Source organism: Vanessa cardui, chromosome 22 (assembly GCF_905220365.1).
Source record: "Vanessa cardui chromosome 22, ilVanCard2.1, whole genome shotgun sequence".
Classification (NCBI taxonomy): domain Eukaryota; kingdom Metazoa; phylum Arthropoda; class Insecta; order Lepidoptera; family Nymphalidae; genus Vanessa; species Vanessa cardui.
The window spans coordinates 10,737,468-10,763,731 of record NC_061144.1 but is presented as its reverse complement, the minus strand read 5'-3'; the positions used below and the strand labels follow the sequence as shown (position 1 = coordinate 10,763,731).

Genomic DNA, 26,264 nt, shown 5'->3' with positions numbered 1-26,264 from the left:
AAAACATTTCACGTATCATATAGTACGGAAATAGTGCCTAATTCCTTGAAGTGATGTTCGAATATGAACCTTAATGTGATGTGATTGAATTGAAATTGATTTGTCGACGTCTAACAGGGGTGCGCTCGGTGCTCTGAATGTTCGCGGCCCACTTTCGCCGTATCCGCTCGAAATGGGAGCGATCGCTTGTTATTATTCGCTTAACGCGATTTTCGGCAATAGAGAGGAGCTAAAGTCTAACTTTAGAATTCGCCTATCGCTGTAAATGGCATATTTTTGCATAGTTTTCAACCAAACATAAAAAAAATTACTTATACTCCAAAAACTTGAATAAGACGAAGGAAAATCTGTTATATACTGACGATCAGTAGAGCAGAGGAATGGACTGCAAATATTTTCCTTAATAGCAAAATGTCTGTCCTTAATAGCGAAATGACACATTCATGAGCTTTGACTTAAAGTACGCTCTCACAAACAGTCATAAATTGATGATATACAAAATTAATTGAAGGTATACCTGAATCAAACCCGAATATTTTATATTTGAAACGTATATAAAAAAAATATAATAAAAATGCAAAGGAATCAAATTACATTATTTCTCTGTATAAAAATTAAACAATACTAATTCCATGTACTTCAAACTAAAACACAACAATACAAAGTATTGTATAATAGAGATTATTGCTTAAACATTTTTCAGTAGTGACAATCAAGATTAGACGCTGTTTTCCTGGTAGATATCCGAAAATTCAAAACTCAGCTTCATAAAGATTGTATTTATAGGAAAACCCAATATTTTTCTTTCCTGGCCCTGTCCATTGCATTCCAGAAGCCTCTGATTATAAAACAAAAGGCAGAAGCAACAAAAGTGAAATCAAAATCTAATCCTTCGAAAATTTACGGTAGTTCCAAATGAATCGTCGTACGTAATACGTCAACATTTCTGACATTTTAAATAATTAATGATTGTTCAAAATCAAAATCAAAACAAACTTTATTCAAGTGGACTTTTACAAGCACTTTTGAATCGTCATTTAACAATTAAGTGAAGCTACCAACGGTTCGGAAAGTAGATTCTACAGAGAAGAACCGGCAAGAAACACAGTAGTTACTCTTTTTCAACATTTAAATTGTTGTTTCTAATTGTTGGTTCAAACCAAACTTCGCTCCTAAAATCAAGAGCCTTAAAAGCTAGAAAAATCACGAAGCAAGATAAAAACACCACATCATATAAATTTCAGCTACACTTACAGTACATAAGTGCACATCAAAACAAATATAGTATGAATTTGTCCTCAACCGGTCAAGCCGTTTAAATATTACGTAAGCATAAGACCAACGATGGTCATACGTCAGCATTCGGAGATGAATATTTTGAGTCAATCAAAGTTGAATACTCTAGAACCTTTTTTTCATATCGAGCGAATTCGGGGAATCCTTAACGAGCCCCAAGTTGAAGACATACGTGCCGAATTTCACGTGTTTTTCCAAAAAAGCCGAAATGGCGCATTGTTAACTTTTGAATCTTGACCAAATATTACGGGAATAGTAAGCAGGATATTCTCCATTTTCCGTGGTTAATAAAAACAGCAACAGGAAAATTGAATTTGTCAAATGGAATTCTGCAAAATGTTCACAAAAATGTACTGAAAACCTCCGAAACCTTCTTGTTAGAAAGAGCAGATCTTTGCAGAAACAGTAAGACATTTTAGAACTTATTTTTATTTTTAGATGTTTTACTTATATCAATAAAATAAACAGATGTTGCGTCGTATAATATCAGAACAATTTTATTACTTAAAAGGGTCATAAAATCGCCCTTAAACAAATGATCAATTTTATGCCTTTTTTCCGTCTGACCTCAAAGTGCAATTTTGACCAATATATCAATCTGACATTGACGGTACCTTGCGACGGTCGCAAGTGGCCGTCGCAGAGGCCACGGTATATAGGTCAAGCCCGATAACTGATTGTGGAGAGAGAAGTTCTGAGATTCACTTGTATTATGATATATTGTTTTTAAATAGCCGGCGTGTGCTGTTAACACGGTTCGTGTAGTAAATATGTTCCTCGATAGGATACTAGGAATCAAATATTACGTTAGTGATTACTAAATTGTAGGCAATTTATATAGATTTCCTATAGGAGGATGTCTACCCAAAAATATTTGAATAATGGACTTAATTCGACAGTCATATAAATTTATTTTGATTACTTGGTGTTTCAATTTCACTAAGATTAAATTCCTTGCAGTTTTAAGTTTCGCTTAATTTAAAGAAAGCAGAAACGGTTATGGGATCGGTTTATTAAGCTTTATCATTACGGGGTACGATCGCATTTCATCGTTCAATGTAGGACAAATCTTTAACTTTGAAATGTTATCTGTGCTATAAAATATCTGTGCTGTAAAACTTTACGCATTTTTTTCTGCTAAGATAAAGCTGCGTTCATAACATCTACAAACTTTTAATTATTATTGAACAACTGTAAAAATATGCAATGAATGTCCCAATGTGTGTCACCAACCTTGGGAGATAAGATGTAACTACAGGTATAAGGGGTCCGTGACTCACTCACTCAATAATACTAAGTATTGCTGTTTGTCATTAGAATACAAACCAAGCGGGCTTGTCAAAGTCAAAGTCAAAAAATCTACTACCGGTTGGGAATTTAACACCTCAGACCTGAGAAGAACCGGCGAAAGAAACTCAGCGAGATCAGAAAATTTAATGTTTTTTCTCATATCATGTTTAAACTTGCTGCACAAAGTCCAAGTTAGTTAGCTTATTATTTTCATATTCTGATAAAGTTATTATTACTTTAAAACATTAATCGTTTCATTTGTATTAGTTATTTATTTATTTATTAAATAAATATATAAAATAAATGCGTAAACATTTTGCTTTCAATCATTTATATTATTACAAATATTTAAATTAATTCAGATTGATTTTGATACAGTTGACGGCCTAGACCAAAAAGCTAGCTTTTTACATACTCGTACTATATTTTTTTCGAACTTCTGTACTTGATATAAATAGTTGCATAAAGTTAATAATACCAAAAGGCAAGCGCACTCGACTATTCAACTAGACGGATAATAACAATTAGTAGCGCGCCCTCCACCTAACCGCTTTCGCTAAAATAACACCATTGTGGACCTACCCTAACACACACTTAGGGCGACCATCTATACATATCATAAAATTGGAGTCTCTGGTTGTATTATTAAAATAACCGCTTTTCACTAAATGCATGTATTTTTACAATTTCTGACTGTTTGTCCGTCTGTTTGTTCCGGCTAATCTCAGGAATGACTGGACTGATTTTGAAGAGACTTTCATTGGCATATAGCTGATTTAATAAAGCGTAACTTAGACTTTTCCCTGGTGTTGTGTGTAGGTCGTTGGAAGTCACTTTCCATCAAGTGAGCAAAAAAAAAAACAAAAAACTTACTGTAAAAAAAAAACAAAAGTTACTTTTATTTTAGAAATATTTATAAAATAATAATCTTAAAAATTCCTGAATGTCTAGTTATTTTAAGTTAAATATGCCATTAAAATATTATCTTTTAATTTAAAAATATTTGAGTGCGAAGTTAGAAAAAAATATAAATTTGAAATGTTTTGTAACACATTTATTAGCCGACACAAAAAAGTAAAGTTACATAATATTTAAAGCACTTTATTAAGTTACTACATTACTTAAGTATGGTCACCCTTTTTAGGGAATCTCCTTTATTATAAAAGCCCTTTCCAACGGAGGCAGCACCTGGCGTTCGCGTGCCCTTTATAATTTTTTCCAATACGGAATTTATAAAATGTATTGTAATGAATATTTTGTTATTTTTATTTTTTTCCGGGATTAAGATTATTCTAATGACCTATTGTCATTAAATAAACAACAATAATCTCTGCTTCGCTTCTATGGTAAGACTATAAGTACTTATTTGTTAGTTTGACATCATTAGAACTATGCAATGTGTTTGATAAATGTTAAAACGATCCAGAATGGTCCAGTAGTTAGAGTACTTGAATCTTAACCAAATATGAACGGGTTCAAATCCCAACATCTGTATATTATATTATGCTTATAACTGTTTATATTATGCTTCATTTGTGATCGCCACTAATCGCTGCATCCATTCGTGAAAAATCGTGAGATAGACGTATATACATGGTAAAGTAAAGTGAAGCCTGTAAATTTCCCACTGCTGGGATAAGGCTTCCTCTTTCATTAAGGAGAGGGTTTAGAACATATTCCACCACGCTGTTCCAATGCGGATTGGTGAAATGCATATGTGGCAGAATTTCGATGAAATTAGACACATGCAGGTTTCCTGACAATGTTCTCCTTACCGCCGAGCACGAGATGAATTATAAACACAAATTTAATACATATATATAATGGTGCTTGCCTGGGTTTGAACCCGCAATCATCGGTTAAGATGCACGCGTTCTAACCACTGGGCCATCTCAGCTCATCTCAATATACATGATATTATTATTTAATTTTACACGAAAAGATTTGCAGACGTAAAAGTAATAAAAATAAACAAGATTTCAGTTTCGTTATTGTATATGTTTATTTGTTTAAGAGATTGCAAATCGTTTCAGCCGCGTTTTTACAGTTGCACTCAAATTTCAAATCTTTCGTTACGACCAAATTAATATTATCGTAAATTATGCTTTCGCGTTTTGTAAATAAACACGTCAATGGCAACTTGTTTCAATTGGCAAGAGTGTTTTAAGATCCGAAGAGACGACGTCTGTTTGATGGCCCATATTTTACACCGAATAAGAATGAATAATGAGCCGAGATGGCCCAGCGGTTAGAACACGTGCATCTTAACCAATGAATGAGAGTTTAAACCCAGGCAAGCACCACTGAATTTTCATGTAGTTAATTTGTATTTATAGTTCATCTTGAGCTAGGCCGTGAAGGAACATCGTGAGGAAACCTGCATATGTCTAATTACAACGAAATTGCGTCAAATGTGAATCCACTAAATCCGCATTGGAGCAGCGTGATGGAATATGCTCCTAACCATCTTCTCAAAGGGAGAGGAGGCCTTTGCCTAGCAGTGGGAAATTTAACGGCTGTTATTATTATTAGTCTTTATTTTTTTTTACTCATATATAATACATTTTTAAATATAAAATACATACATATAAAATATATTTAAAATTTTAAAATACAGAGGCCAACCAGTGACGGGAACAGGGTCCAAGCCACCGGTGGTCAGGGCTCCAGAGAGAGGAACTTCCTCACAATACGAGCCGTGCCGAAGAGTACTGCCTTCTGCATTATTAGTATTATTATAATTAAAATAATTAAATTTTAACTTTGCTGAATTATAAAACGGTTTAATTTTTATTATTATCGAGGTACATCTACATACATACAATTGTCACTTACATGTTCTTACTTCTATGTTCACTCCATGACACTGTGCAAAAGTGGAAACTTTGTTGGCTTATGTAATTATTTTTTATATGTGAAAACTATTATGATGTGTATGTGCTGTTTGTTTCCCAATAAATAAATAAATAAATAAATATGTAAGTTTGTTAATGGAATTTACTATAATTTGCCTACAGTACACAAAGCGTCACACTAAACTTTACCCCCTACAAGAGTGAATTGAAATAATCATATGTGTACTTGGTGGTAAGGCCTTGTGCAAGCCCGTCTGGGTAGGTACCACCCACTCATCAGTTATTCTACCGCCAAATAACAGTACTCAGTATTGTTATGTTCCGGTTTGAAGGGTGAGTGAGCCAGTGTAACTACAGGCACAAATGACATAACATCTTAGTTCCAAGGTTGGTGGCACATTGACGATGTAAGGAATAGTTAATATTTCTTACAGAGTCATTGTCTATGGGTGATGGTGACCACATACTATCAGGTAGCCCATATGCTCGCCCGCCAACTTATATCATAAAAAAACATGTCCTTGTCCGAAACTCAAACAATCTCCATGCCAAACTTCATCTAAATCAGTTCAGCTATTTAAAGAGCTATTTAAAGAGCTATTCATGAGCTGAGATGGCCCAGTGGTTAGAACGCGTGCATCTTAACCGATGATTGCGGGTTCAAACCCAGGCAAGCACCACTATATATATGTGCTTAATTGTGTTTATAATTCATCTCATGCTCGGCGGTGAAGGAAAACATCGTGAGGAAACCTGCATGTGTCTAATTTCATCGAAATTCTGCCACATGTGCATTCCACCAACCCGCATTGGAACAGCGTGGTGGAATACGTTCCAAACACTCTCCTTAATGGAAGAGGAGGCCTTATCTCAGCAGTGGGAAATTTACAGGCTGTTACTTTACTTTTTACTTACTTTATTTAAAGAGACAACAGAGTAACTTTCGCATTTATAATATTAGTGAATGTTGTATACAATACACTATTATTTAAGAATCGACATTCCCATCAATATAGTCTAGTTGTCAAGAGGTATGTAGCTTGTAGGAACTTATACGCTCCACAAGGTTGGTAGTCGCTCCGTATAAAAAACAAAACCTGTCTGTATGTGTGCCAGCTGCGTAGAATGGATAGAAACACTAGTGGATAAATAGGAAAGCAGTCCGCTCGTATTAATACGAAGAAATATTTAAATGTCATTGTGTTTACGTTCACACATACATAAATAAGTACACGGGTGTGCATACATACACATACACATACATAAGCACAGATTTCCATCGGGAAAAGAACTTATTGAAAAATGAAAACAGTTTGTTTAGTATAAAATAGGTAGCCGGTTAATTAGGTGTACTTGATGCTACATTATCACCAACGCCCGCAAACATTGGCACCAATGTGCCACTTTCCAACTTTGGAAACTAATATTATATCCCTTGTGCCTGTAGTGACACTGACTCAGTTACCTAAATGGAAAACAAAAAATACTAGGTACATTTTGGTGATTGATTAGATAAACAATGTGGGAAGTACCGACTGAGGCACAAAGTCCCTCCACCAATCAGGCCTTCTAATTGATTTTCCAAGGCACGGAAATACATCGCTATCAACTTCTAAACCTATCCACAATTTGTCAAAAATGTAATATATTTTTTAACCCGACTCGTGATACCGAACTGGACATATCATTCCAGCACCAAAAGATAGCACTTGGTGGCAAAATTTGTCGAATTGCACTTTAGACCTAGGCAAAAAATTAAACAGCTATTAAAAAACCGTCTCGAATAAATAATGATACTTCAAATGAAAAATTTCTAAAAATAGTTATTATATTAACTTAACAAACATCACTTAAACTGGTCGTGTAAACTTTTTACTTGAGTGAACGTTAAACAGTAATAGAGTATATTTGCTTGATTAATAATGTTTACATGATCAATAAACTTACATGCAACGTCACGTTATAAAATATATCTACATATATAAATTGAAAAATGATTTTGTTAATTATGTACCTGTTGACTTCCAAGCAGTATATTAATTTAAATAATTTATTTAACTAACTTGACTTTGTATTTTTTAAATGTTAAAAATGAGTAACTGAGTTTTTGCCGGTTCTTTTCGGTAGAATCTTCTTATGAAATGTAATGGTAGCGTGGTGGTAGCTTCACTTTATTGTAAAATAACGCTTCAAAAGTGCTTGTAAAAGCCTACTTGAAAAAAGTTTATTTTGATTTTGGTTTATGTTTGTTAACGTGTTTATAAATATTCAGTAATAATCTGAATTAAGCATCATCGAATTACGATTACGAGTATATTTAATAGACCAAAGATTGATGGAACGGGGACAAACATATGAATACAAAAATACAAAAACACAAACATTTTTGGAGACACAAAGTGTTTATAGTCTTATTACACCAATCGTTTCCACAAAATTAAGAACTGCATAACCTATTAAAGCGGAAATATGTTAAATATCGTCATTATGAAAGCAGGACAAATAACGTATGTTGGTTCAGATCAACAAGGATGTAACATATAAGATTGTTTGTCAGCAAAACGCTTAATTAATATAAAAAATGACCAGTCGTCTTGACAACCACCCTTTCCTGCTCATTCTTCCAGAATTTTAAATAGTATCCAACTTTTTACCAAGACTGGCAAATGCGTCATCTGATACTATCTAACCAACATCACCCACAGACATATTGTTTTAAGATGATCTAACCCCTCTTATGCTTGCAGTATAACAATCAAATCAAATCAAAATATACTTTTTTATGTAGTCTTTTAAAAGCACCAGTGAATATAAATTTCATTTAACAACTTTTTTTTATATTAAGTAAAGCTACCACCGGTCACTCACCCATTATATAATTAATTAAGTGCTACCACCAATTCGATATGACCCCATTTAGCCATCTATTACAAAAAAAAATTTGCTCTTTAGCCAAAAATATAAAACACTCCCTAAAATAAACACGTCTAGTCGTCCAATCAAATTTGATTACGTCATAACTCTGTTAACATATTGATGTGTACAGCAATTAAACTTCAAGCAATATAACACTTGAAATTTTCATTGTTTCCGAAGAGGAATCTTAAAAGTAAATTTACAAACAATAACATGAGAACCAGCTGTTATTGTTATTTCATTGTTAATTAACATCTCAAATAACAAACGTAAGCCGGTGCAGTTTGTCTCTAAGTGCCAAGATAAAGGAATTCCTTGTTCCACATGATAAGAAAGAAACCGACATTTTTTTACTCGAGAGATTATATTTCCACTTAGATCCGAGTCAGTCGAGTGTGGTTTTTATTTAAAAAATATTAGATAAGATTACATAAAAGTATTTCAAATGTTTTCTTGAAAAAAAATTGAGAGTATCAGCGCGTAAATGTCCCATAGATTACGTTACATATATATCTACGAGTATATTAATATTGTAAATGCGAAAGTAACTCTGTCTGTCTGTAGCTCTTTCACGAACAAACCGCTGAACCAAATGTGATGAAATTTGGTATAAACCAAACTTGAACTACAAGAAAGGATATATAAGGCTACGTTTATAACCTAACATAACCCTAACATATGACAACCAACTAAATATTTTCTTGAATTGTCACGGACGAATGGTCCACCTGATGGTAAGTGGTCACGACTACCGCCATACATATTGTCATGATGCCAAAATAAATTTTAACCATTTCTTTCATCTCAATGAAATACAGCTTTGGGACTAAGTTATTAGGTACGTCCTTTGTGGCTGTAGTTACACTGACTCTTTCATTCATTATCTATAACACACCAATATAAAGTTGTTCTGCTTGGCGGTAGAATACATATGAGTGGGTGGTACCTATTTTAATTAGACCTGTAAATGAGTTGATATAAAATATTTTTCATTCCGCAAGTTCAGAAAAATTGGTTTATAAATCTATCTCCAAGCCGACTATTATATTACTCACTCAGCAAAAGAATTAAGTTAAATCATAAAGTGTCCAAGTGTTCATAGGTCTCCTCTTACTGTAAAAAATATATGGAACACATTGCTTCGGTGTTTTTGTAAACATATTAAAGTATAGATATTAACGTATGAAGTATTTGTTATTTCTCACAGTCATTTCATCAATGAGAAAAGTTCCAAAAAAATCAAATGCAAAAACTTGGTACGTGTCAACACACGACAACGGACACGTAGGCGTTTGTATACTTTTGTCCCATACTTTTTTAATATCGATTCCTTTGGCTAAAAAAAGGAAAAGAGAAGCCGCATATATATATGATACTTATGATGTAAAAACTATTCAACCACAGATAAAAAAGCGGCTACCGTTTGACATTCGACCGCCTATGGTTGAGTTGAGTTTAGTGCTTAGTTTGATAATAATGTCCTCTTCATTGGTTTCGGATAAAACAGCTCGTCTTAAGGGAAATATCAACTGTATTTGTTATATGGGCACAAGCGAGCATTGAAGGAACTCTTATTATCCTGATAACTCTAGACGAATGTTATGCCTTAATATTGTTTGTTCAAATTGAGACTGCTAAATCTTAGAACGACAATTACTATAAGAATTTCATTTTTTTGCAACAAAATGATATCAGTGAAATTTAGTTATAATCATCTGTATAAATGTTATTATTATTTACACCATACCCCATTACACCAAAATTATACCAGTATAATGATAGCTTGTATGTGACAATCTGCTGGGCTTAGATATTATTTCAGGCATTATTTTCGAGTGAATACAGAAGCGAATTTCTGGCACATGCAGCATTCCTCGCGATCTTCACCGCCGAGAACGAAAATTAATTTTTAAAATTCAATTCAGCTTTGGTTTGTGGATTTGAACTGGCGACTTTCGGTATGGATCATGTATCGTAACCACTGCACCATCTCCGCAGTTCACGTCATTAATGTTGCTTTAAATATAACGTTATTACTGACTTTATTGTAAGTGCATATTAAGCTATGTCGTCTCGTATTTTAATTGACTTGTACACCTGATTTTAATGTAAACTTCATGGAGTGTAAACACGTCCATTTAAATATCATATTTACTGCTCTCAGAGCAAGAAACACGCCATTACTCACTATTCATCCATAATAAAACAAATCATAATTAGTTCATGCAATTTTCATTCTAAAATTTATAACATTTAGATATACAATTGCATGACTTATATATTTAAACGAGTTCTTTTGAAGAGCTGTACCTTTACAGTATACCAAAGTTTGTGGTCGAATAAATTGTTATTAATACAAACAAATGTGATCCTTTTACTATAGGAAATAAAAGCTGTAGTTGCGTACGGATATTTAAAAACAGTCTCGGTCAGAAATGTACGATGCAATCCGTGATAAATGAATTGCTATCTTTGGATACTTGCATTTCCCTTAAAAGTACAGTCAGGAACTTCTTGCATTATAATTTTTTCAATCTAAATTTATTGTAAACGTAATTGAATTTTTAACGAGTTTTTTTCGTTTACGAATATAATTAAAATATATATTTTAAAAGTCTGAAGACGATTTTTAATTTATTTTTATCAATTTTTCCGACATCTACATTTGGTCAATTGTTACTTCAAGCTATTTTAAAAAAAAATATATTTACTTTTCAAAAAAAAATATTATGTGATAAAACATTTATATAAAAATTTTATTAACAGTTAAGATGATAGAAATAATATGTATCATAGAGATCCAACCGCTCGTGCAAAGATTTATTTAAACTTTAAAATAGGCATCATCAACAGCCTGTAAATTCCCACTGCTGGGCTAAAAGCCTCCTCTTCCTTTGAAGAGAAGGTTTGGAACATATTCCACCACGCTGTTCCAATGCGGGTTGGTGGAATACACATATGGCAGAATTTCTATGAAATTTGTCACATGCAGGTTTCCTCACGATGTTTTCCTTCACCGCTAAGCACGAGATGAATTATAAAGACAAATTGAGCACATGAATCAGCGGTGCTTGCCTGGGTTTGAATCCGCAATCATCGGTTAAGATGCACGCGTTCTAACCACTGGGCCATCTCGACTAAATAAGCATATAGACAGACAAATCGACCATCTGAAGGCAAATGGTCAACAGTTCTCATAGACACTGGTACTTAAGGGAATATTAACTATCTCAAGAAAGAAGAAAATTTGGAGCTGCCAATATGCTCTACGCTACTTTTGGACTTTGTACACGTGACAACTTTCCACAAATGAGGTTTTCTCACGATATTCTTCTTCAACGAGGCGAATACAGAATAAACAGATAAAAAATAAGTTCAGGAAAACTCAATAATGCTGGTTTTTGTATCAAATACTGCAATGAACGACTTAGATTCAAGCATTCTCTGCGCCATATTGGTTCACTATATGTTACAAGTAACGGGATCCAACAAATTAACACTTCTCTGATGTTCTGTGGGAAGGCTGTCACAAAATACATATAATATAATCCAAAATATTAAACGGATATGTTGGATAAATGCTTAAAATCTATACAACTAAATATAATTGTAGTGTCTATTTGTTATGTTAAATTAATACAGTATTAATAAATGCGTTTGATTGTTGATGATCCTTAAATAATACAATTTTTTAAAAATCGTCGGTCTATCGGGCTGTCTGTCTGTCTGTTACGTTTAATCTCCGAAATGGCTATATCAATTATGACTAGACATTCAATGATATATAGGTAATATTTTAAAGAGTAAATTAGGTTTCTTTCACGTACAAAAAATAATTAGGATTCACCATGAATAAAGACAAAGTCTGCCGTGAAACACAAATAAAACACAATAGAAATACTTACTAACAGTCCGTAAATGTTCAACTAAGAACTTCATTGCAGTTAAGAAGATTTAGAGCTTATTTCATCAGTCTGCTTTATTCCGGATTGGTGGTCAAGTATCCTTAGGGTGAACGATATCAAGTGTTCAACATACATTTATTTATATATTGTATAAGACCCGCCCCGGCTTAGCACGGGTGCTATACTGATACTAAATATACTACAGAATTTGTTTATTTACGCCATCACATTACAAACTTCTAAAATGTATTATGTACAAAAAATCATCCTCTCGAAATACTCTATCTATTAAAAAAACCGTATCAAAATCCGTTGCCTAATTTTAAAGATACGAAAAAGGGACAGAGAAAGCGACTTTGTTTTATACTATGTAGTGATTACTTATTTGATTATTATTTTGCACTCGCCTGTACCGTCATAACACTTATAACATTCATATCATTCCGCTTATCAAAACAACTTTATATCTTAATTTGATGTTAGAATCATGCGATTTACCCTTTGCTTCTTATTGTATAAATAGCAGACGTAATAGTACTGTTAGCATAAAACGACAAAAATTAATATATTTTTTTTAAAAAGTCTGGTCTAGTTTCGAGGCTTTTATTTGATGAAATAATCTAATTATCTTTCTTTTCACTAGGTGGTACAAGCCAAAATTAATACTAATCCAACTAGTATTTTAAAATATGCTAAGTCATAATATTCATTGCAATTTCAGTTAATAAATTTATCGATTTTTTTTATATAGCATGCTTGATGTTTAATTTGTTTTTGGTAGCAAACGTTGACAAAAGGATCATCTCTCATGAATATCTGCAACACCGGAAAGCTTACTGGTGCACTGCTCGCCTTTAAAAATTGAGTTTACCACTCTAGGGAATCTTAAAAAATATCCTTTTAAGGTTCTTTCGAGTGGTTTTACAAAGCCGCAAATACCTTAAAATATGTGTTTTGTATGAAATTTAAAATTGTTTCATGATGTCCAAGTGTAAAAGCCATTTTGCCTTAAGCCAATCCATGACTTTGACTTTGAAATTAATCATAAATTGAAGTACTAACAATATCTTACACGATTAAAGTTAATATAAAATTATTTGAAAGATATATTTTTTCCAACCCTACCCCATACTCTAAGAGCTAGTTAGCAAAACGATTTATTAGACACGCCCAACAGATTAATCGATAGTATCGTAGGAATCGTGATCTATATGTATATAAATGTATGTCTATCCTTATTTATTATTATTATTCGCTTGTGGCTCCAACGAATTTATACAATAATACTTTCAACAAATCTCGAACTCAGAGAGTGTTATACAATTGACAATATGTATATCGAAAACAACACATACACCGACGAAAATATACTTTATGCAAGTAAAATATGATTCGTTATTAAATACAACTAAATTAAGTGTACTACATTAAGGTTAAAATGACTAACAAAATAAATTCATAGATTTTTAAATTGAATGAGCCGAGATGGCCCAGTGGTTAGAACGCGTGCATCTTAACCGATGGTTGCGGGTTCGAACCCAGGCAAGCACCGCTGATTCATGTGCTTAATTTGTGTTTATAATTCATCTCGTGCTCAGCGGTGAAGGAAAACATCGTGAGGAAACCAGCATGTGACAAATTTCATAGAAATTATGTCACATGTGTATTCCACCAACCCGCATTGGAACAGCGTGGTGGAATATGTTCCAAACCTTCTCCTCAAAGGGAGAGGAGGCATTTAGCTCAGCAGTGGGAATTTACAGTCTGTTGTTGTATGTTGTTGTTGTTGTTGAGAACGAGCATATAGGCCACCTGATGGTACGGGGTCACCATCACCCATAGACAATGACGCTGTATGAAATATTAACTATTCCACCAACCTTGGGAACTAAGATGTTATGTCCCTTGTGCCTGTAGTTACACTGACTCACTCACCCTTCACACCGGAACACAACAATACTGAGTACTGTTATTTGGCGGTAGAATAACTGATGAGTGGGTGGTACCTACCCAGACGGGCTTGCACAAAGCCCTATTACCAAATTTGATTCGTTGTTAAGTACAACTAAATGAACAAAATAAATTCATAGATTTTTAAATGTGCTAAGAAAAAACCAATAAATCCTTATTACATTTTTATTTCAAGTTATGGTTATTCTCGTTTCTATCCCTCTTCAGCTCCAGCTTCATTCGAGACGCTTTCTACCGTTGAAGACGACTCCGACGATGTCTCTGATTCGGTCGAGTTGTACGCCCAAGCCTCTATTTGGAACTTGTAGAGGTTAGAGAACGTCACGACTGGTACTTGAACCTGAAATGAAACGTATATCTTGTATTGCTGAGATTGCCCAGTGGTTAGAACGCGTTCATCTTAACCGATGATTTGGGGTTCAAACCCAGACAAGCACCACTATATATGTATATGAGCTTAATTTGTGTTTATAATTCATCTCGTGCTCGGTGGTGAAGGAAAACTTAATGTGTCCAATTTCATCGAAATTCTGCCACATGTGCATTCCACCAACCAGCTTGGAACAGCGTGGTGGAATATATTCCAAACCCTCTCCTTAATGGATGAGGAGGCCTTGTCTCAGCAGTGGGAAATTTACGGGCCGTTACTTTACTTTTTTTTCTTGTATTGCGATTTCGTTATGTATAAGAATTTCTTCTTTCTCTTTCTGCATACTTTCAAAAAATCCCATTGATGAAGTAAAAATATCAATAAGGTATGCGTACTATCTAGACAAAGGTTTATAGAAGTTTGTAGGATTTTATATTAAATAGCAGCCTAAGCCTTAGGTAGTGGCTCTCAAAACCGTTAGTCGTATCTCTCTCTGGTTCGGTCGTGAAATATCGCCAACTTGTACATGTGTGTGAGAAAATTGATAATTTAGCTTTACTATCACACATACTCATGCAAATTCGGCTCAGCGGTTTGGTCGTGAAATAGCGCCAGACAGACACACAGAGTTACTTTCACATTTATATTATTAATATAGATTATTTTTAAAATGTCTCGAAAAGGGTGCTGAATTCCTTCTCGACCGAATATATATTCGGAACTGGTAATAACTTTACTTGTAAAAGTCATCTTATTCAAGCCAATAGTTAGATATTCTATACTCCAAATGCACCTAAGTCATCAACACAATAAATTAATTTCAATATATCCAGTCCTTGGTATCCAGAGATATAACAGAATATATATTTAAAACTTCAACTGAAAAACGTTTAGTAATCATTTATTTTCAACTGCTTTTAACACTGAGTAAATTTCGCCATGCTTTTAAAAATATTAAAATTTTAAATCTCTCTTTTATTTTCATCATACTCAAATTTAATATATATTTAATGCAATAGATTTACAGTACTTAATATTAGTCGGTATTTTTAACGTAACTTTGTGTATATTGTTTAGACCAGTGTATTTATCTCATTTTTTTAAGTACAAGTCAGTATCAAGTCAGTACAGTCAGTTACAAGTCAGTATTTAATTAAAAGCTAAGTAAGCCAGTATAACTACAGGTACAGGAAATATATAAATCCTTAGTTACAAAGGAGTAACGCATCAACGATATAAAAGATGCTGAATATTTCCAACAGCGCAATTGTCTAAGGGCGGTGGCACACATTTGCCAGTCGACATTTTTATTTTTTTTAGGCCAGAAAGGTGGACTATAATCAAATTAATTCTATAAACACATTTTATACTTACCTTCACTTCCGGACTGTCCAACTGCCAGACCTTAGGCTGCCCCAGTCGATATGGCATGCCAACTTTTACGCAAATTATCATCGTTTCATGAGCACTGGATACCTAATACAAAAATTAGGAATAATAAAAGTAGGTAACATCCACTCATTAGAGATTCTACAGGCAAACAGCAGTACTGAGTATTGTTGTATTCCGGTTGAAGGGTGAGTGAGCCAGTGTAACTACAGCCACAAGAGACATAACATCTTAGTTCTCAAGATTGGTGGCGCATTGGCGATGAAAAGAATCGTAAATAGTTCGTATTATAAATGTGTTTTATATGGCCTCTATTTGGTATATGGACATATACCAAAAAGTGAGAACCTAATCATTTGTTTCGAAAAAACTATACATATAAATATCGAAGAAGCAAAAAATCAACTCATTACGCAGTTGTTTACTTAGCAATGATTACATCTAATTGTGAGTAAGATTTCCCAAATGTAATACATAAATATAACATTGTCTGGACAGATTGATTTTATTATGAATACACAACTTAATCTATAAGACAAAGATACTTCTAAATTAGACCGACCAGTAGGGATATAAAGATTACGCATAAAAAGCGATACAACTTCAAAATTGTAGAACAATATAATCACCAAGAGTCATTCAATTAAATCAATATGTAATACATAATTTTGATATTAGACAAACGATTAGTGCTGATATCGTGCTTTATGCATAATATATGTAAATTTTCTTTCAAAATCAACAGGCAAAGACTCTTTAAAATAAAATCAATAGGTAACTGTTGATTGTTATCTTGTATTTGAAATAAAAGAAAATAAATAAAGGTTTTTTTATCTTGAATTTGATGACCCAGTTTGCAAACCTCTCAATGCTACCTACCTCCATATAGTAAGTAAGGTAAGTAAATGTGACGGGCTTCACTTGGAATACTTCATGGTAAAATTTAAACAAATCTTGAGCTGCCTCTCCTCTATCGTGACAGCGGAGACCACCCATCCACCAGTGACCGACCCAGCTGTGCCCGAGGATGTCATATATAGAGCTGCGTGGCATTACGTAACCTGTGAAGACGATATTATGTGATAAGTTTACCAGGTAATGTTTACTTAGGTATTGTGTACGCCACAACACTTCTCGTGACAAATTCTACCAAAAAATATGAACATTTAGTATTGTATTCCGTTTTAACGGTTCAATGAACCAGTGTAATTACTGGCACAATAGACAGAAAATCTTAGTGACCATGGTCGGCACTTTCACAGTATAAGGGGTTAGCATTTATTACCACTCCAATATTTAGTTGAAGGTTACCACTTACCATCAGCGGTTAATTTGACATCTAAACTATTTTTTAATAAAACAAGTGCAGAGGAATAGTGTGGGTACTTGCTTCTGCGCACATGCTTATTCAATATATTTAAACATATAAGACAATACCACTCCATCTTCCTTGATTATACCTCTACAGCTAATATTAAACGCCTGGAGTTAGGCTCGGGTTCCATCATAAGACACTAATTACTGTAAATATCATTGTACATCTGTTGATTTGAAAAGAAGAACTATGCGAGTTTCTTGCCCTTTTTCTCGCTAGAAGCTGCTTTCCGAAACGGTAGAAGTATTTAATTATTGACGATTCAAAAATGCTTCATTGTGAATTTTACTTGAATAAAATAGATTTGATTTGATTTCATTGGTTGATAGAACATCAGCGCAAATAAGTGACAAGCTTAAAGAGTGATGTATTCGGTCATAAAAGGTACTTTTTTAATAATTAGTAATAGAAACGAGATAGATAACGAATCAGATGCCATGGTTGATGTCGTACTACATACTGAAGAAAAGCCTAACAATAACAGATGTTTACAAACACAAATATATTTTTTACCAAACGGGTCGTCTTTTGCAAAAGCACCAACTGCCTTTCCGGTAATCGCAGCGGTGATCCAAGGAACATACGGGTGTATGAGTGTGTGTCGAGGTGGCGAGGGAGGTCGGCGGGTACGTAACGGATCTGGGCATGGTGAACCACCTGAAGAATAGATATGTCTTAGTAAACACCTTATCATCCTTCTTGGAAGCTGAATGGTACACCTTCTAGGACACGTTAATTAACATTGTTTTGTTTTGCTGTAGTTTTTTTTTAGATTAAGTTAGTCAGTTGTTCTAATTAGTTAATGTTTTCTTTTTGTTGGTTTTCTTTTTTTACTTTTTTATTCTTTTTATTGTGTTTCGTGTCCTAATAAATATTTCTTTCTTTCTTTCTTTTTCCTGTCAACAAATGTTCTTCTTCTATACTTCCATTATTTTTCTGACGACAATTCACAAGTAACATTATTTCCAGCCATAACGTCATTAGATAAAACCTTCCTCACAATATCGTCCTGATTCCTTCGCAAAATATGACATGACGGTTGGCCTCCACGAACAGCTACCAAATATGCTACCCAGTACCAAAACGACCTAGGTCATAGCACACGTGAATCTTAATCGAAGGACCAAAGTCTAAATCTCTTAGCAAAAGCAATTTTTATTACTTAAATTTATTATGGTATTGAAGAAAAACTTAGACAAACAGGATGTGTTGGACGACATACGGCTATTACTTGTATAACATACATAATACATGCATACTATATGATATTTAATAGCATATGATCTATGTGAAATATGGAATTAAATGGACATAGTCCATAATGTAGACCGTGAATACTCTTAATGACATATTTCGTAAAAAAGATATCGAAATTCACTTCAGAACACGTTAGTAAATGTCAGGAATAGATATATAATAATTGAAACTTTTAAAAAATACAGGAATTTCAGAACATGATATCAGTGTACGTATTTTAAATGTTTTTGGAGTTAACAAAGCCCCTGCATAATAGCATCTAAACGACACTGAATCAAACTATTACCTTGGGCTATGGAGACGATAGACCAATGACCAGTATGTTCATGTACTAAGCACGGTGATCCTGAATGAAATCCGCAACCAGTCGTGCAAGCCATACGGTTCTTAGGTCCACGGGTTGCATTCTATTTGGAAAAAAAGTCGTTTTGATAATCTCCTTATAATGTAAGAATGAACATATTAACAAAATGGCTTACCGTAGGATTTTCATACAAGTAACATAGTTCTCTTGGCAGTAAATGTAAACGGGACACTTCCTTTTCTTCATCCAGGAAATCTCTCGGAACATCTATAATGGTATGCCGAGCATTTATTAAGTTAAATATTTTTATTTGTCCAATAATTTTGTTACTACAGGATTGTAAAATATTTGTACTTTTATTCGTCTTTGAGGATGTACGGGGTAAGCAGTAACACTGGTCTGGTCATAGTACAAAGGATCTTTTAACTAGTTTTTAAAGCTTCAATATATTACTTGAATCAAGTATTATCTGATTTTTGGCAAACCTATGGTAGCTCTATTTCGTATTCCCCTAAACCCAAATTTCTGTAGTAGTATTATTTTATTTAACAAGATAAATCGTTACCTTTTATTTATTATTTATTAACACAACTCAATTATATAAAAATACCAACCGCTTACAAAATCGACGTGATAAATCTTTTCACTGGTCTGTTTCCCATTTTTTCCCACCAAAAAATTCTTAAACGGTAAACAAGCTGGCACCATATATGCTGAAAATAATATAAAATATTAGTAACTAGATTTTAAAAAGTATAGTATCATTTGATTTTTTTAAGTGGTCATCATTACCCGTAGAAAATGACGTTGTAACAAATATTAACTATTCCTTACATCGTCAATGCGCCACCAACCTTGGGAACTAAGATGTTATGTCCCATATGCCTGTAGTTACACTGGCTCACTCACTGTTCAAACGGGAACACAACAATACTGAGTACTGTTGTTTGGCGGCAGAATAACTGATGAGTGGGTGGTGCCTACCTAGACGGGCTTGCACAAAGCCTTACCACCAAGAATATAATGAAAAAATATACAAATATGGTATTAAGCACTTGATTTTATAGTGGTGATGAGTTTCAATAAAGCGATGCTTGTTTTTGTCCCGAAATGTTTGTACTCAGGGTGTAGGAGGACATCAGCTATCGGCATTAACAGTACAGCAGGCTCGCACTCCACGCCCGCTGCCAATTCTTCTATCGATACTTTACACTCGGCTTCATCACGTTCGTAATCTCCGAAGACAACGTTACCCCTATAATTTAAAACGTTTTGTAACCTACATTAAAGATCTGATATTAAATGTATCATATATCATATCATGCATATTTGCAGTATTATGCATAGTTATCAATTTTTGCCACAGACTTCAAAAAACAAAGTGTCCAAATTGGAACCCTTAACTTTTATAAAGATTAATTATATTTAACCCATGTCCAAAAAGTTGAATCTTTAGGCTATCAACATCCTTTAATTCTTACGATACCATTTTCTTATTTATTTTATTTTCAATTGTTTATCAAATATGAATAGATTAAAAAAAGTATAACTAGTATATCTGTTCTAGTACAGTTAAGTTTTATTTCTGATTCTTTGGTTGAAAAACAGGCTGCAAAGATATTTTTTTCATACTAACAAAGCATAACCGTCAGGAATATGTGCTGCATCCACAGCTGTTGAGAGAACAAACTGCCGACTAATGAGAACCACCCTCGGAACTCTGAAGTAGTGTGGTGTGCCATTCTTAACTGTGAACAAAACATTAGGAAGAGAACTAAAGATTAGGTGGGAAGGTACCCGAACATTAGCCAAAACATCAGTACTATACATTATTTGGTTTAATTTTAATAAACGATTATATAATCCAAAACTGAACAACGATTGAAGATTGACGATTGAACGGTGGAAAATTATGTGGACCTATTATTGGTTGATTTGTGTTTCCTTTTACAAATTCATAAATGTCCTAGTGATATTCTTACCATGTATGTACTGCAAAGCTCCAAGCCACGTGAACTGGAGCTCCGTAAGAGGACCCTCGTCTGGCTCGAAGTTTGGGTCATCATGGCAGTCAAAAAATTGGCAGACTACTAACCCTTTAGAAGTATAAGATAATAATAATAAATAATATTTTTAACTGAATAGATTTGTAATTTACTAAATTTCTGTATCAGCGTTTCTAATACATATTGACATTTCATTCTTGAAACGGTGATTTTTAGTGATTATGTTAATCTATTTCAAATAAAATTGACGTTTCCTTAATCTAAAACCTAATAATTTTATGAGATACCTATTAGATACCTATTTTTACGGGCAAGCATCTCTCTATTAACATACTACTCAAACTTTTGCATTAGGTTTATTACCAAAGGTGACTTCTGAGTAAATTATGTGAATATAAATATCACAAAGTCAAAAATATAACAAGCTATTAATCAAGTAAATTATCTACAGTACATTGACATCGTTTCTCAGTCCACTGTCGGCAAATTGTTTGGACTAATTAAGTACAAAACTAATTAGTACTCACCGCTAAATATCACCGAGAGCACGACGCGCCACATTCGTAACGTGAATGGTCAATAAATGCTCGGGAATTCTGTTTATTCGCTCTTGTTTGGTCGAAGGAATGTTCGTTTTAAGCTGCTTACAAACATGTTGTCTTAAATCACATCTTTTATATTTCAACAAACAGCAAAATAACTTGATAAAATTTAGTTATTATATTGAAATAAAATAAATGAACAAATCATCATACGTTTAGATAAACATTATATTACCAATTATTTTCATCTTCATAATAGTTTCATATGAGGAGTTTAGTCAGGAATAGGGAAGACCTCACCTCACCTACGGTAGGTGCCTCTTCGTAGGTGAGGAATCTACCGCTCGCGCTCTTGACTATCACTGAACAATATAGTTTCATAATTATATCACCTCACCCTCAAGCATAGCTTAACCATTTCTATTACAACAATCATATCAGTAACTTCGAGTAATTTTGTTTTATTTTTTATTTGAATGCCAGTACTGAAGGCATTCTGGCATCTGAAATTGTTAACCTATCATATTTGTACCACTTCATAAAATGCCATAGCCATGTACATGAAAGTATAACCACATTCTTATAATCAAATGGTAATACGCTATCCATGATGTTATTTTATTTTTTTCTCGCTAGAAAAACGCGTTACTTGTTTCCCTCAAATGCATTTATTTATTTATTTATTTATTTATTTATTTAAAAGACACACCATCGGCATACACACAATAAAATAGTAGTTAAGAAAAGAACATCAGATTTATATAGAATTCGCTGATGCCCAGGATAGCTAGCACGCCCTAGTACGCCGAAATACACTTTATAAAATCAATGGTACCATCTCCGTCTCTTCAGCGGGCTTTACAAGTGTCAGCCACGGAAAATCAAGCAACTACATAATTTCGGACTACAATATACCCAAAACCAAATGCTGTGTTGTAACCTAGCGATTACATCAAGGTAGAGCAATCTAGTATTATTCTAGTATTCAATTTAATAATATTCTAAACCATGTGTCAAGTTATAAATTACTTTCTATTTTAACAGCTTTATTTCAAAACGGATAACACATTTATAAACCGAAGTTACAATATAGTTAAGATGACCGATAACAAATACGCAATAGTTAAACATAAAACGTGTTTTAGTTTAAGTTCTTATCGATCGACATATACTGTATCTGTAAGATAAACTGAACCAGTTGTACAGGAGTGTGCTCTGCACTAGCTGTGTTTATGACTTTCCCCGGATTTAACATTCCCTAAACTTTGCCAATTACAATTTTGGTAAAAGAAATATATGGAGCATTAATTTATGAAAATTTAGCGCTCCTTAATTTTAAAGGATTTGCTGTCCCATCAATGTGTATGAGAAAAAAGTAAGAGCATTTGTTAAGTGCACTCACTGGTGTAATATAATATGACCTGTGCACTATAATATGCCTTGTTCAGTATTATATTCCCTGTGCAATATAATATTCTCTGGGTACAATAATATGCCCTATGCACTATCATACGTCGTGTGCACTATAATATGATCCTGCACTATTATATGTCCTGTGCACTAATCTAGTTAACCATGTACGTGGACGATGCATCAAAAATCGGTCTGTAAGACATCATTCTTATTAACATCATACAACAAACATTATTTCTATTCTTGATGATTTAGAACTGTTAAATGTACAGACACCATTACAGGTTTATTACATGTATGGATTATAGAAACAAATACACACACAATTTTGGTATCTAATATGCATAAATCTATCAAGCGTTGGCGATAACTTTCTTAAGATAAAAGCTGTTGCGTATCATATAAAATATTAAAGAAATGAATGATCAACCGATAATATATCACACTAGATATTTGCCGCAGCTTCGCTTGTTTTTAGGAATTGGATCCTTGGAGTTCAAACTTGCTTCATTCCAATTGAATTGAATTCAGTTCTAAAGTTCAACCGAGAAAGAGTAACAAACGAAGATACAGAGAGTTACTTTCGCATTTATAATTTTATAAATAAATAAATAAAGAGCCTTTTATTTTTTGCACAATGCTGCATTAAGTACAATTTCGAAAAAATAATGATTATGACTGTTAACAAAAAGAAAATTAGTACATACTAGTTTTTACAATCTATAGTATTTTTAGCAAGAACCCCTCCTCAGGTGAAGGTCCTCTAGGAAAGTCCATTTTTCTCGATCTTGTGTGTAAACTAATTTATGAAAATAGGTAACATTGAAAAACTATAATTTTGCATATAATATACTAATACATTATGTATTTATTAATCGCAAAACCATTAGACTTGGTTCCGATAAATAATCCAATATATGAAGCCCAAACGTGAAATCGGTCAATGAATAAATTTTGAATTTTTGTTTCAATAAGTTCTCATTACATTTTTCCTGCCACTGAAATCCTTAAAGTCGTGGGTATCTGCCGTCCTATCGAATTAAGAAGGAGCGCATCTATGTTTAGGTACGTACTTATTCACTACACTGACTTATGATTAGGCATTGCCGTCAAAATTTGTCACAGCGAATTCCAACTTACAAATATCTGAGACAACTAACAACTGAGAAATATCGTTTCGTATGTAGTCAGATTTATATGCGGATGTGTTTCTCCGAAATAGATGCAGTATGGGAGATGCGAACAAGTTCATTTTTCTCCCAGATATTTGTAAAAGAATTCTAAATATTATCTTATATTGTCAATTCATATTGGATTGGTTCCGATACCAATATTGATAATTATTAATTAAAATTTAAAACGAGAATATCGTGCAAAGCTTAACAGGAAAGATTAAATTTTTACGTTATTTTGAGTTCAAATTTGATATGAAGTTTTTGAGAATTTTTACCTTATATATAACTAACATAGAACAATTAATTATTTTTTATTTATGGTGTATTATCAATTAAAAATTATTTCAATAAATGTTACCGGTAGCTAGGCGCTTACTCGCATTTGTTGAAGCGATTTTGAACTTTCCTTTTGTTTTAAGCATTAAATACTAAACAATATACATCAATTAGGTATTATTGATTGCGAGATCATAACTAGCGGCCCGCCCCGGCTTCGCTCGGCTTCTTGGTATATATCGTTATGTTGAAACAACATTAAATAAAATCATTATAAATGAGTATTTTTTTCGTGAAAAAGTAATAAATATACACACATCCATCCTCACAAACTTTCGAATTTATAATATTAGTAGGACATTTTCATACATTGAAAATTGGTCATAAAACAACATTTTAAAATGCGATATACATTTCTTAATTGGCAGAATTAAATGAATAAAATATAACGGACCGAACCGCTTTTACGAGATCTGTTTAATCCCAATCAATCATTTCAAATAGGTTGTCACTTAGTAACCTATATCAAAAACAATTGACATACCGACACATCGCGAGGAAGTTGGTGATTGCTTTCACGAATATCATTGTGCTCGTGTGATATACATTATGTACGACATCGTATACGTATATATATAATCGCTTACACAGTCTGAATGTACGTTATTTTATTTATAATATAAAATGATTATTGAAGCCTGTTTTACTTAGATTTGTGTAGTGGCAATATATAAAGGAATTATTCCATCTAGCAATCTTAATTTTTTGTGAGTTAATCGCCAACGTCCATACCACGTTGAATACACCGGTTCTCGTCCGATCACCGAAGTTAAGCAACGTCGGGCGCGTTCAGTACTTGGATGGGTGACCGCCTGGGAACACCGCGTGTCGTTGGCCTTTTATTACTTAAATTATTAGATTACTAGAAAGTTTTTAAACGTTTTAAATAAGAAATAATCAATACAGGTACATCGTATACTTGTCACCTTAAGATCTATTTTCGTGTGCTCAGTATGAGCGATAGTCTGCTTTACCGATCGAGAATGACATAATGCGTCGCAATAATTTGACGTTTAAATTCAAAAGATACTAAGAGTTTAAGATTTGAGATAAAGAAATTAATTTGAAAACTGATGAAGGTTTTCTTATTCTGACTGTACATTGTGATATTTTTCTATATGAGCGAAATCAGCTGTAAATCTATTACGATTATAATATTACGTGCGTTATTTCACGCACGATGTTCTGGCGCCGCTGTCGTTGAGTAGAGCTGCTTCAAAGATTCGTAACATATGGATAAGGCAATATTGATTGCATTATATCGTGTATTGTTTGAAGGGTGAGTGAGCCAGTTTAACTACAGGCACAAGGGACATAACATCTTAGTTCCCAAGGTTGGTGGCACAGTGACGATGTAAGGAATAGTTAATTTTTCTTACAGCTTCATTGGGTGATGGTGACCACTTACCATCCGGTGGCCTATATGCTTGTCCGCCAACCTATACCAAAAAAAAAAATATTTATTTAAAAATATATTTCAGTGAAGTCTAATGTGAGTGAGTGTAAGATCAACAGTTCACGAGTTTCGCGTCTATCGAGCTTCCCTTGACCTGAATTTTATAATGTATCAATGAATTTAAATATTATCATAATTAAAACTTATTTAAATATATAGCACTGATAACACTAGTTGTTCTTTTCGTAGAATAATCAAATTTTCGGTTATACGATAATTATCTAAAACTATTACATTTACCTTATGTTTAGATGTTTGTTGCACATTTAATGTATGAATAAATAATTGTGGTATCTTGCAAGGCAGCTGAGCAGTCTCGACCCCATATAAAATGCTTCTCTATAATATATATTTTTAAATTTAATATCAAAAATTTGAAATATATGGTGCAGTAGGTGTAGTAGATTA

General features: G+C 33.4%; 1 protein-coding gene and 1 non-coding gene across 2 annotated transcripts; one reads left to right on the top strand and one right to left on the bottom strand.

The window, feature by feature from the left end:
• Window positions 1–14,421: 14,421 nt before the first annotated feature.
• On the bottom strand, window positions 14,422–21,551 carry LOC124539391 (CLIP domain-containing serine protease B9-like). Its single transcript, XM_047116780.1, has 11 exons — window positions 21,462–21,551; window positions 20,911–21,024; window positions 20,565–20,676; window positions 19,984–20,183; window positions 19,543–19,641; window positions 19,104–19,195; window positions 18,911–19,031; window positions 17,881–18,024; window positions 16,872–17,053; window positions 15,978–16,079; window positions 14,422–14,573 (listed from the first exon to the last, which is right to left on the bottom strand). Exons 1-11 carry the CDS (start codon window positions 21,493–21,495, stop codon window positions 14,427–14,429), a joined length of 1,347 nt encoding a protein of 448 aa, XP_046972736.1. The 5' UTR covers window positions 21,496–21,551; the 3' UTR covers window positions 14,422–14,426.
• A 3,567-nt stretch (window positions 21,552–25,118) lies between these two features.
• LOC124539516 lies at window positions 25,119–25,237 on the top strand. Its single transcript, XR_006967063.1, has one exon. It is a non-coding gene; the product is annotated as a 5S ribosomal RNA (ribosomal RNA).
• The last annotated feature ends 1,027 nt before the right edge of the window (window positions 25,238–26,264 follow it).